This window comes from Parasteatoda tepidariorum, chromosome 11 (assembly GCF_982258835.1).
Source record: "Parasteatoda tepidariorum strain Cologne lab strain chromosome 11, Ptep-v5.0, whole genome shotgun sequence".
Classification (NCBI taxonomy): Eukaryota; Metazoa; Arthropoda; class Arachnida; order Araneae; family Theridiidae; genus Parasteatoda; species Parasteatoda tepidariorum.
In genome coordinates, this window is record NC_141765.1 from 82,484,721 (window position 1) to 82,498,301 (window position 13,581).

Sequence of the window (13,581 nt, forward strand, 5' to 3'; positions counted from 1 at the left end):
TCTCTGGATTTAGTGGTAAGGATTCTTGCACTTTCATGTGCACTCTGCTTTATTTTGCAAGATATTCTCAATTTCAGGCTTCATTTTCCACTCTCTGAAATGGAACCGAAACTTCTCTCAAATTTTCGGGGACCAACTAAACATTGCCAAATTTTAATAGCAAGAGAAAATTTTATTTCTCTTGTTAATTTCGTAGTTATTAAAGTGCTATCAACTTCGTCAATGGCTAGCTAATGGCCTTCTTGCGCTATTCTATTTATAGATTAGTACCATGATCTTTGAATTAATTTGTGGGACCATTCACTAAGTATATATTTTCATATTGATCCTCAGAGCAGTCAAGAACCACAAAGCTTCATAACCTCAAAATTTCCATCTCCCCTTTATTCATTTAATTTAATGAAGATGGAAATTAATTAAGTTTCTTAAACATATTTTTTTTATCTGAGGGACCATCCACTGATTGCATATTGTATTCAAACATTGGTTTTTTTTAAATAGTATTTTTTTGTTTTTTACTTATTGCATTTTATTATTGTATTATTACTTTCGAAAAATTTTCGGTGCTCTTAATTTGTTCAAGGAAAAAACTTAATAATATTTAGAGGCAAGCATGAAGAGCATGGGGCTTTCAATATTTTTAATGCAGCAAAAAACATTATGTTTTTCAGATTTGTGATTCAAAAATACTTTAATTCATCTCTTAATGATTTAAAAATGATCTTTAATTTAAAACAATTAATGTAAAAAATTTTAATTATCACAGATTTGTGAAATATTATGAGTGTAGGGACAATTCAATAATTTACTTCTGGCAATTTTTTTAGCTTCAATACTCATTGAATTAGCATTTATAAATTATTTAATTTTTTTTAATCATTTCATTAATGAAATACTGTACTAGGTAGCCAATTTTAATAAAAATTTATTAGGGACCATTCACTAATTTACATTTGTAATAAAAAATTATTTAAGTTTTCTTAATTTGCTTAATTCTTTACCTATTTTTATGAATTCAGTATGATCAATATTAATCTTGTTAATGTTTTGTTGAATATGCTATTACCAATAACATTTATTAAAATTATAAAGAGAAATACACTCGATAACTTTAAATAATAGTTAAATTAATTAGAGTCTTGAATTACCTTTTCAGAACTAAGTAAAGTAATTATTAATTTAGAAAATAGTATGAGCCACGCAATATTGAATTTATTTAAATTGCTTCTGCCAAAAGCTCTTTTCTTTTTTCTTTTTTTTTTAAGAAATATTTTGGCTACATTAAATTAATTTTTAGGTCTTTTCAAACTGAGACACCATTGATTCACTTGCTGTATGATGAAATGGTGTCTCTAGTTAAGGCATTGTTAGGGCGTTTTTTAAAGACTTAAAATCATTGGATGTAGAAAACACAGATATTTGGCAAAATTCAAATTTAATAGATGTTGGACTAGATAGCACAAATGTGATATCATTATCTTCTTCAAAAAAAAAGAAAAATTCTACGTAATTAGGTGCCAGATCTATGGCATGTGCAAAAAAGTTATTAAAAGCATTGCCTCTTGAAAATAGGTTACTGTTCCATCTTAAAATGTTGCATCCTGTAATGAGAATGGAAGACACTTCTATTAAGGCATCTTTGTTACTAGATGAATGGACAAGGTTGCATAGAAAACCAGAAGGTTATTCTTCTGACTGAAATGAATATGTACCAATTGATATGTTTGAAAAAACTATTTTGTGAAGAAAGAAAATTTGAGAAATATCAAATATCCTCTTTTAGCAAAGCTTTTTAAATCTCTTTTGTGCATACCACATGGGAATGCCGATGTTAAAAGAAGTTTTAGTGTGAACAAAAAGCTACTTGACAATAGGGCAAGTTTAAATTCTCATAGTATTAATGGTTTGAGACAAGTGGTGTCACATATCAACAAAATAAGGGGTTTAAATAACTTTAAAGTTGACGAAGATATTATTAAAGTGGCTTGTGCAGCATTTAAAAATTATTCTGCTCGATTAGAGGTTGAGAAAAAAGAATGTGAAAACACTGAAACTGAGGAATGCAGATTGAAAGCTGCTGAAATTGATTTGCAAAAAAAAATTGAAGGCTTCTCAGGATCTCTTAGCCACTGCTGAAAAAAATATTAAAGATGGGTTAAATAATAAAGACATGTCGATTATAGAAAGTGAACAGATCCTCTTATCTGAGGAAAAGTCGAGGATAGCAGAATATTTAACATCATTGGAAGATACCAAATAGAAACCTAATTTTTTAATGCAGGGACCTTCATAATGAAAAAAATAAGACATGTTATTAATGAACAAAATTGAAAATTCTTGTTATTAAATTCTTGTTTTAATTCTTTTTATTACATATGCTCCAAATATTCGTTGCGCTGCTCAAAAATAGCTTTTTTGTTTCTCCAAAGTCACATTTAGGCACTTGCACCACTGGATATGACTTAGCTGTCAAAAGCTAGCAGTTTAAGAAAACTTTTAAGAGAATAAAAATTGAATTGCAAGAGTTAGAAGAAGAAAAATAACAGCAAATAATTTTACATGTTACAAGCAAACTTAATTAATAATTTGCTGTGATTTTTTTTTTGGGTATAAAATGCCTTAGATTTTCTTGTGTATTCAAATTTAAAAATATAAGATTGGTAGGTTTTTACGTCAATCCTTAACATCTGTACTTTAAGAAGATTTATTAAAATATTTGAAATTGGAAAATGTATTTATGTGTCAAAGTGATAACTTAATTTATTTTTCTTGATGAAACTTAATTTATTTTTCTTGATGAAGTTTGACAAAATCAAAATTTATTTCAAAAGGGATAGAAATTAAATTCAAAATATACATTTTTGCAAGTTCCTTATAATAACTGCTTTTTCATTTTTTTAAAAAAACTATCTTTTACACAAAGTTTTTAAATTTTTGATAAGTCCTTAAAATTTTGGACTCCTTGGATACTCCTTGGATTTCTTCTTCTGATCTGTGTATGAACCCTGGTCATATCATTAAAAATAAAAATTTGGGATTTTTAAGTTGTGCGCAAGTAACAAATCTGTCTAGTCAGTAAAAGAATTGACAAGACTATGCGTGGATTTACAAGAAAGTCAGCTCGGATGCAAGAAACTCTTTTTTTTTCTTCTTTTTTGCATTATAAAATTGTTTTTATGAGAAATTTGTGCATTGTCTGAACCAATTTCAAAATGTGCGAATATCCTGTATTTTTGGAAAACATTTTTATTACAATTTTAATTTGTTCCATGAACATTGCAAGGAAATCATAAAATTGTGGCACACAATTTAATTATTGTTTGGTTATCAATTTATTTAATTATCAATTTGTTTAATTATTGATTAATTATCAGTATGCACCTGTTTTTGGGCATTTCGATTAGGGCCAATTTCACAACATCCTAGAACAGAATCAAATATTGAAACCCTATGAAATTATAATTTTTTTAGTATTGCATACAATATTTTAAGGGGAAAAAATAATGCACACCTATACCAAATCTAAGCACCAGTACGCACAGTTTTGTCACCAGTACACACTTGTTTTTTGCTGAAACAATGCAGATCAATAACGAATCAGCCCCTAGGCATCAGTTTTATTATCAGTATCCACACTGTTAAATAGTATGCCAAACAAATATTTCTTGGACAGTATCACTTAACCTTAAAAAATCATCAGTGTATGTTAAATTACAAATATTAAAAAACAAACAAAAATACTGCAGATACATATCAAATAACTTCTCCCTGGAAATATTTCTGTTACCGCTCGGCATAAAATTATAAAACAAGATAAGAAAATATTTAAAAATATAAATACATAAAAACTTATCATAAAATCACATATTTTCAGAAAACTTAACTTGCAACTCCCGAAATCTTGCCTCCATACTCATAAATTACTCAAATCAACACAACAGAAATACCAATCTTTACATCAACATGTTTAAACCTAAGCATTCAGTATGCACAAGAACCAAAAACTTACATCACAAAAAAATTCATTCCTAAAGCGAATTTCTAATAACTTAAATTCAGCAGAAAATATTACACATCTAGTTGATACTCTAATAAATCTTTCTTTATGTCACCAATCAACTCTTTCCCGTATGCACAATATAAATCTGTCATTACATTATCCCAATTTCAGTAACATCATCATCTATTTCAATGATTGTCATCTGCAGCTTCCTGTTCACAATTTCTCCAACCTACTTTACGATATGTAATCAGATAATCATTGGTTATTATTTAACTTGGTAATAAAAAAAATTTCAAATATGGGTATGTAATGATAACAAAGCTGTATCTATTGTTTAATTACTATATATTGTTGCAATTAAAAAGTCTTAAAACACAGATATAAATTCATTAAATAAAAATTTTTTTTATTTGAAACCCAAAAATGTGTTTAAAAGTTTTATTATCCCTTGGAATGAAATTCAATGGGCTGATTTTCCTATTGATACAAGTGCCAAAAAATACCTGCTGGCAGCACACAAGAAGCATCATAAAGGCAGTGACTATAACTATTAATTATGATTGCTCCCATGACTATTAAAGATATGACTGGTAGCCAACCTCTGTATGTTTTTTTTTATTTTTAATTTGCAAGCAAAAAATCAATTTAATGCCTTGGCGATTGTAATTGAGGCAACAAATTAAGATACAAATATATCCTGCGGGAATTTTCTCATTCCTTTTTTAATCTTCTTGAAAAAATTTGTACGTGCTTGTTCTGTTCTCTGATCTTCTTTCAGCATGAACGCCACCTGAAAAAGACCATATTTGGTGTTTATTTTTTAGTTATTTATAAATATTTACTAAGGAATTTAAATAATGAAATATCAAAAACTTGTAATATCAGTCAATATTTTAAATTTTAAACATTCTGAAATCATTTCAGTAAAATGTAATGGTTTCAAGTAAGCTTAAAGTAGCCGTTTATTAATTCTGTAATTATTTTTACATGGCAAATTTGTCCACATACAATTATTTTTTATTTTGATCATTGTTGTAGAAAAATCCTGTAACATGTAAATAACGAATTTAGCGTTATTGTACTGGTATATTCTGAACTAACTACAGTACTTATTATTTAATGTTAGATATCACTTTTTAACATAAAAATAAACTACTATGCGTAAAATACGCATTGCCCTAATGAACACTATTCATAATATTCATTAACTTAATTAGAAACATGATCATTAAATTAGTACCAAATATTTTAATTAATGAGTCAAAAATATTGAATACTCAAAATAATTTTATAACTGAGGAAAAAACTGAATCTATGATACTTATTAAATGTTTTATTTAACTATGTATTATTGAAAGTTTTTAGTTTTATAAAAATAAATACTAAATTATAAATACCTTTGCAGCGACTAAGATTAAGCAAATTGTTTAAATTGGGGCACCTGTGAACCTAAGTCACGGAGGCGAGCAACATTACCCATGCCTCACTGCCGCAGACGCCCGTTTTATAGGGTGGGCCACATTCACACATCACACAATAGAGAACAACTCACAGAGAGAAACATCCATGCCCAGAGCAGGATTCGAACACGCAGCCACTGGCTTTGCAATCAGGCACAATCACCACTCGACCATCTGGCCGACTCTTAATTATTATAAATATACATAAAGATTTGAACCTCATAAATTTAATAATTTATTTGTTCTATATTTTAAATGATTTCTTCTGCAATTTTAAAAATTGGGGTTGACAGGTATGAAAATTAAGGTAAACAACGTTAAAGAGCACAAAAATAAATTTAGGTATGCAAATGTTTTACGTACATGATCATTATAAAGTCAAATAAATACATCATTGTATAGCATTCTGTGTTTTCTACCTCCCATTTCAAATACAATAATAAAACTGGTGTGAGTTAAGTCTTGTGTGATGAAATGAAAAACACCATAAAATGATATTGTGATATGGGGAAATGGGATCAGACTTTTGAATTTAATCAAGGATATAGAGTGATTGCATTTTATTAACATGAGGAATTTATATGGAATATTTTTTGTTTGCAGCATTTTATAAAGTTTACTTTTTATTCTAAACTGGAGAACATTTACTCAAGATTAAGTTTCAGATTACCTTAAAATTCTTACTGTATAATTATTATAAATTTAAATGTTTTTAGGCATTAATATATTTATGCATATACATAAAGTAGCATTCATTGTTTTTACCCTTTCAATATATCTATGAAGCTTATTGATAATTTTTTACTGCAATTCACCATCTTTTTTTCTTTTTGTGACTTTACTATAAGTTAAGCATAATGCATTTTTCTTTATTAACAATTGATGAAATAAAATTCTTTCCAAAGCTGAAATATTGTTTGTCTTTAAACGTAGGAAACGTGTCTTTAAACGTTTATGGGAAAATTTTACATAAAAACAATCTAATTATAAGTTGTTTTTTCCATTTACATTATTGGTTGTACTCAATAAGTTATTCTTTTTTAGCTGGGTCAATTTACTGATGACAGACATCAATCCAGATTATTATCTTTCATCGCTTTGTTTCCCCCTGTGGAGGTATGTATATTGAAAATTTAGATATGCTTTAAAGAAAATGACCAGTTTTTAGAAAATAAGTTTTAGCAATTTTTTTTAACGCACAATTTTTGTTACATAAAAATCTTACCACAATATTGCACAGCAAATTTTTTTTCAAGTATAGAATTTATGTACCAGGAAATAATATTTATCTAATAACATATTTATCTGCACTATATATTTCAATTGGTTTTAACTCTATATTTTTATCTTAGTGTATCTTTCAATTCTATTATTCTGCATGTTTTTTGTTTCTCTAAATATATTTGTTGAGAAAAGTTGTGTGGTTAAACAGATATTCTTTTTTAGATTGTGTATGAAAAATCTACAGTGTCGCAAAAAACTCTAAAACTATTTGATTCCAATTTGATTGGTGTGTCCAAGCATGCTTTGAACTTGTTTTGGGATGGTCAAAAAACACTTAAGTTTATGGCTGATAGTGGTTATTACAATGGGGAGGATGGAAACCTTCAGTGGCCTGAAACAATTTTACAAATATTAGAGAAAGGTCTGTATTTATGGACAATACTTCTAATTTAATTTGATTAATACTTCTTATTCAATACTTTTTTTTTTATATATTATTGAAATTTAATTTGTCAACTTTTCAAATCTAAATTTAAGTTGCCTAAGATTTATATTCTTTATCTGATTATGAGTCATTTTTGTTCATTTAAAAGTTTTATTTTATTTTGAAAGTCTTTTAATATAAGTTGAAAGCCGGGATGAGAATCCCTCGCTTTTCAAGATTTTTGTAGGATTTTATCCATTTTCCACTATTATGTGGTCAAAAATGTAAATATTTTGGTCACAAAGTTTTGCATTTATGTTGACATTTTATTACAACACAGCAAAAATGGCTTATTTTTTCTCTTGTTTTGCAAAAAAAAAAAAAAAAAACTTGGTTTCAGAAGGCTCAAAACTCCTACATTATGTGCAAAACTCTCCCGAATTTGAGATAAAATCGTCACAACTCGAACCCATTATAAAGTGATTAATTAAAAGCAAGTTTCTAAATTCGCAGATCGTAATAGTATTATATTAAAAGAGAAATCAAAATTTTATACACAGTATAAAATTTTGATTTGGAAAAATTGCTAAAAATTGTTTAAATATCTTTGTTTTACAAGTGACAAGTTTGAGCCTATGTATCAAATGTGTTATGTCAGGAGACAATAAAAACCTTGACAATTTTAGAATTTTTTTAAACACACTAAAGTATGCTTAAAAGTAAAAATAAGTATTATGCAAAATATTTTGATCATCAAACTCTGCATAAATTTAGTATTTGCCTTGTTTTTTCTAAAATTTCATGAAAAAGTTATTTTGTGTAACTTATCTTTACAATAAATTGTTTAAAGAATTAATTTTTTTAGGCTGAAATATTTAACAAGTATCTACTAATTTAGATATTAGTAGATACTTTTTAAATATTTTAACCTATTATAATTAATTCTTTAATTCATCACATTGCTTGTTTCATAGTACTTGTTAAAACATTGAAATTAAAATAACATCATTATGAGACAACTTTTCTATATGTGACAGCATTTGCATATGTTTATTTATTTAATTTTAACTTTTTATTTTACAGCCTTTAATACTTATGGAGTTAAATTGTAAAAAATTATAATTTCCTATGTCAGGTTGTGTAACATTCTCAAAAGGTGCTTTTTTCATTGGGGGTTTCTAAAAAGTGCTTAATTTTCTATCTTCTAAAAAGAGATATATGTGACAGCATTTGCATATGTTTATTTATTTAATTTTAATTTTTTTTATTTTACAGCCTATTATACTTATGGAGTTAAATTGTAAAAAATTATAATTTCCTATGTCAGGGTGTGTAAAATTTTCCAAAGGTGCTTTTTTCATTTGGGGTTTCTAAAAAGTGCTTAATTTTCTATCTTCTAAAAAGAGATTTTTTCTTTGCCGTGGTGTCGATTGTCATTCTGAATTATAAAAAATGCATGATTTTAATTATTTTCTCTGCAATATTTATCAGAAACTAGTTATTTCATCGTGATTGTGTAAAGTTTTTTTTTTTAAATACTTCTTAATTTTATTGATTTTATGCTTATAAATTAAGAACTTTATATGAAAGAAAAAAAATAATTTTTATTGCTGCACAGATCCTAATAATGATTTTTTTGTTTTTTGGAAAGCAATTAAAAATATTTTTTGACTGCTTAAAAGGTGCTTATTTTTTGTTGAAAAATCTGGCTACGCACCCTGTATGTATTTAACAGTGATGATTTTTATTAATGTTAAACAGGAAAGTTACTAGCACATTAAAAAGAAATGTAATCAGCCATTATACAATTTTTTAAAATGTACTGTTGATGTTTTTAGATATTAGTGCTACAAGATTCACATTTCTATATTAAATTCTTTTCTCTCTTGTCTTTTTCTCTGATGTTGATTTTTATAATTTTTCTCTTTTATTGCATTGATAGAATCTAGAACATTTTAACCTTGAATTTTTTTTAACAACATAACCCTTTTTTACTAAATGCAGTGCTTCGAAAGTGATAATATAATTAGAACAGTTTCTTTTTAATTATTATTTATAATATGCCAGGCTTGGATGAGTATGGAATTTGCCATTTTATCATGTAAATTTGTAAGAAAATCATTCATGTTTATTGTCTAGCTGCATTTTTAGTAGGAAGGATAAATTTAGACGTCGCAAGTTTTTTTTTTATATCCGTAGATATTTCTTTTAAAGAAATTCATTTCTCTATCTCTGAGATTTCTCTGTCATGGTTATGCTATTATTTGCAGATAATTCCTTGTCACTGAAAAACAATTGAAACTGACCATGTTATAGCAATCACAATTTCAAGTTCTTGCTGGGTTTTCCCTCCATTTTGAACTAGAACGATTGCGCAAAATGTGGAAATTCCAGGCATCCTTGAAGTTGAAGAGGGAGAAAGGTGTATTGTTTTTGATTTACGAGGGGTAAATGCATTACGCATGCTTAACAGTGAACAGAAGGTGGAAATGTAATAAAGAAAATAAATTGCTATACTTCACTATCTTAATATAAGAAAGCAAAAAAGGTCAAGTGGAAATACAAATTTTTGATTGGAATATGAAGGTGGCTAAGATACGCCTATATATTAATCAATTTTGTAGGGTTATAGTTAGCTGTACTGTATAAAACCTTTTATTTGGTTTCCAGAAAACCAGGAAAAACTTTATTTGCTTTCCCTGCCAGTTTTGAACTAGGATGGCTGAGTCATCCTTAAAGCTAAGTAGATGGGAAGATGGTGGGGATACTTTTTCTCCCTGTTCAGTCGAACATAAAGGAATGTCAGACTTGGATAAAATTAAATTAAACCAAAATCTCAGTTAAAAAATTTCCAGCAAGCAAATTACTGACTCTTATAAACAGTTTCAACCCTTTCAGTGCCACCTAGTTTTGACAAAACTTGTTCAAAAATCCCTTAATTTATTATAAGTTTTAATTTTTATTTCATAACATATTAAACTAGTTTTTTTGAAGAAAAAAAAAGCTGAACTCCGGAAAAGACATGTTCAAACAAAACAAAGATTTAATAAGGCCCGCCAAAAGCTTATGCTTAAAATCCTGTGACCTAACCTAAAATGGATGATCTACGTAATGCCAAGTTTACACACTGAATGCCAAAGAAAAAGAATAAAAAAATCTCTCTGTTTGGTAGAAAAACCAACAGCTGCCTGTCCAATTCTTAATGCCTGAAAGCCAAATGGTATAACGTAATTGTTGGAAATAGTTTGACCAATCAGTTGAATTTTCTCTTGTATTACTCTTTTTAATCACTCGCTATTATATAAAATCAAAGTTTAAGATTAATACCTTTTTGTATACCTCTTTAAATATTTCTTTTTATGAGAAGGATGAATACAACTAAACTTGTTACCGCTTCTTTATTTTAATGATATGCGCAATGACCGGGATATTACAAATTGGTTCATGATGCAACTTTATTATGTATAAATACTTTGGATGCTGTGTTATCATTGCTGATGTTTATATTATTATTTATTCTGTCAAGCTGTGGTGTGCTGGCTTGTTTATTTTTTTTAAGAATTTGTAAAGTTTCCTAAGGAACTCCGTGCTTCAGTACGTATGTATTTTCTCCTTCATAGTCATTTGTAAATTAGCCATCTTCATATTTAGTTTGTAATAAATGAGTGTTCAAACTCCAAGCAGATAGTCTTTGTGCTTCTTCAACACTGTGCTTAAATAACTTTGCTTTCAATCCAAGATAGTAATCACAGAGAAAGTGCAACTGCGCGAAGCAGAGAAAGAAATTCTAAAATCAGTCACTAGTAGATTGATTATGGGTAGAATGGTGGAATTTTGACCATTTTTTTAAAACAAAATTTTATTTACGAAAATTAAATCAGCATCTCATAAAGGTAGTCTGATTAAACGAATTATTTCTTTTTTTGCTCCGACTTAAGGGGGGAATGAAAATGCAATTAAAATACATCACTATGCATTACTATATAAGCATAATAAAGTAACGAGTAAAGCAAGAACACAAATTCTTAATTGGAATACTAAAACAACTAAAATTGGCTATTTTTTTCAATCTTAAAGTAGAAATATAGTTAAGCTGTATTAATTCATTTTTAGTGACCCAGAAGCCAGGAAATACAGACATCCAGGATAGAGATGGTTAGGATAATTGGTTCTCTACTGTATTTAGAAAATTAGTTGCAAACTAGTTTTTAGAACATGTAAGCAGACTAATTTGCACAACATAAGTTCAAAATTAATATGCTGTTTTGCCATACCAATTAGAAGAACACAAAATGAATGAATGTCGGATAACACAAATCAAAGCCCTTACTTTTTGAGTATTTAAATAGTTGATAATCCAAATTGTTATGAAGTTGAATTCTTTCAGCTGATATATTTTTCCCCCCATGTACTTTGAAATAAAAATTTTCTTTATTTATTTATTTATTATTATTATTATTTTTTGATGTATTGAAAGGAATGTTTTTATGCTATTATGAAATGTTTATATGCTTTTGTTTTATAAATATTCATTATCTTTCAAAGTAAGATCCTTGGTTATTTACCATAGATTAATTAATAATTGAAATTTATCAAACTTGTTATTTTCATTGTTTGATAATGAATAAAAAATCGTTTGAAAATATGTCTCACTACTCACAACTAACTTATTTTTTGATTGTTCCTGGTACTCAATGAATGATCAGTATATTTTTCGTTTTATACTTTTATAATACACACTTTTTTATTTATTATTATTAGTCCCAGATATAGAGAAAGTTTTCATGAAAATATTGTATAAATGTGCATTTAATAAACAATTAATATAATATTTTTGTCTTAATTGAGCACTTTTTAAACTTCAAAATGCCAGTTGCAAAAATGTTAAGCTTTTTTTTCCTTCTAAATTCAGCAATTTTCTTTCTTAGATGACTTTTTGTGTCAAACACCATTGAAAGAATATGAACTTGCCTTCAAAGCTTTAGGTGCTTGTATATGGTATGTTTTTTTGTGTTTCATTTAAATTCATTTCGAAGATATAATTCACAGACTATAGTTAGATAGTTCACAGATAAGAATCACAGACTATTGACAACATATGGTACTGATTATCCCAGTAATCATGGAAAATTTGCACTTTCATTAACTTTTTTAAAGAACCCTAAAAAGCATAGTTAAGGCATAGAAATATTTACCAATTTATCTTTATGTTACCTATTTAACCTTATAGATAAAAAATAATTTGAAAAATAAGTAATCCATACCCATATTTTAAACTAAAATAGTATTAAGCACTACTGTGCATATCAATGAAATTCTTCATTGATGAATCTTGTATGAATCAATATGCTGAACATAAAAGCTTGTTAATTAGTAAATTAAAAATAATCCAAAAAAGGATAAAATACCTTCTAATATAAGTATCAATTTAAAGGCATTCGGGTATAATATGGAATCACTCATTATACTGTGCCATGACATTTTTGGTCCCAGGTTGCTAAGCAACCCTCTAACCTCATAATGTGACCTACCTCCCCAGAAGTTTGTTGCAAAATTTACTGTGTACCTTGTGTGTGTGGCTTGTATTAATATTGAATACAGTGGTGCTGCAAAGTTATATTTTTAGGAGGGGGGAAATTAGCATTTGGCCGAATGAAATTCTGAATTTGACTGAATCATAAATAGGTATGTTATTAATTTGTTTCAACAAAAAAAATATTTTGTTGCTAATATTTTCAGAATATGCTTTGTTCCACCACTGCCTTAATGATTTTATATATAATTATTCTAGTAAATGAGCAGAGAGAGAAGGCACTAAACTGTTTTGAGGAACTGCGGTTTGATCCACAGTCACAGGTTAAAGCTCTTGATAGGTACCAACTTTTCTAGGAAGTAAATACAGCTTGTACACGATGCTGATCACATTGCCACAAACAGGATATTGGTGACGAAATTGAGCTGTAAGCTCCATGAACCCCTTGATCACAATGAGCTGTTGCTTTCCCTTTATTCTAGTCAATAAATAAAGAACCATTTGATAAGTAAATATAAAACAGAAGAAATAAATTAATTTGTAGTTGAGATGAAGATATAGTTTTTCTGTATCCCAAGAATGAGTTAGTAATTGTCAAATCTAGTTTAATACCAAATAGAAAGATAGTCTGATAGAGTTGAAGGCAAAGAAAGAATTAAAATACTCTCAATATTAGTTCATATGAATATTAACATAGAGCCTACTATTTAAAACACTCCTAATTATTTTTTCTTTTAAATGTTGTTTTTATTCTTTCTAAAAGACAGAAGAAATACTGAATTTTGTGAATCTTTAGGTCATATAAAAAATTATCAAGACACATAAAAGAGCAGAGACGGACATATTACTCATTTACAGACATAATGGTGTGTGGCTGCAAACAATCCTAATTCCCCTGTCCTGCTGATCATTAGTGAGATTTTATTATGGTGACAGC

General features: G+C 27.9%; 1 protein-coding gene across 3 annotated transcripts in view; it reads left to right on the forward strand.

Moving 5' to 3' along the window:
* The window catches only part of Msh6 (DNA mismatch repair protein Msh6), a 202,780-nt gene that overhangs the window by 61,600 nt on the left and 127,599 nt on the right, over window positions 1-13,581 (forward strand). For all 3 annotated transcript variants that reach the window (XR_015430286.1, XM_087154646.1, XM_087154647.1), the window contains exons 13-15: window positions 6,508-6,579; window positions 6,910-7,108; window positions 12,040-12,109. Coding sequence is in view for 2 of the 3 variants with exons in the window: in XM_087154646.1 (XP_087010772.1) it covers window positions 6,508-6,579; window positions 6,910-7,108; window positions 12,040-12,109 (341 nt within the window). In the remaining variant the exon portion in view is untranslated. The remainder of the gene's footprint in view (window positions 1-6,507; window positions 6,580-6,909; window positions 7,109-12,039; window positions 12,110-13,581) is intronic.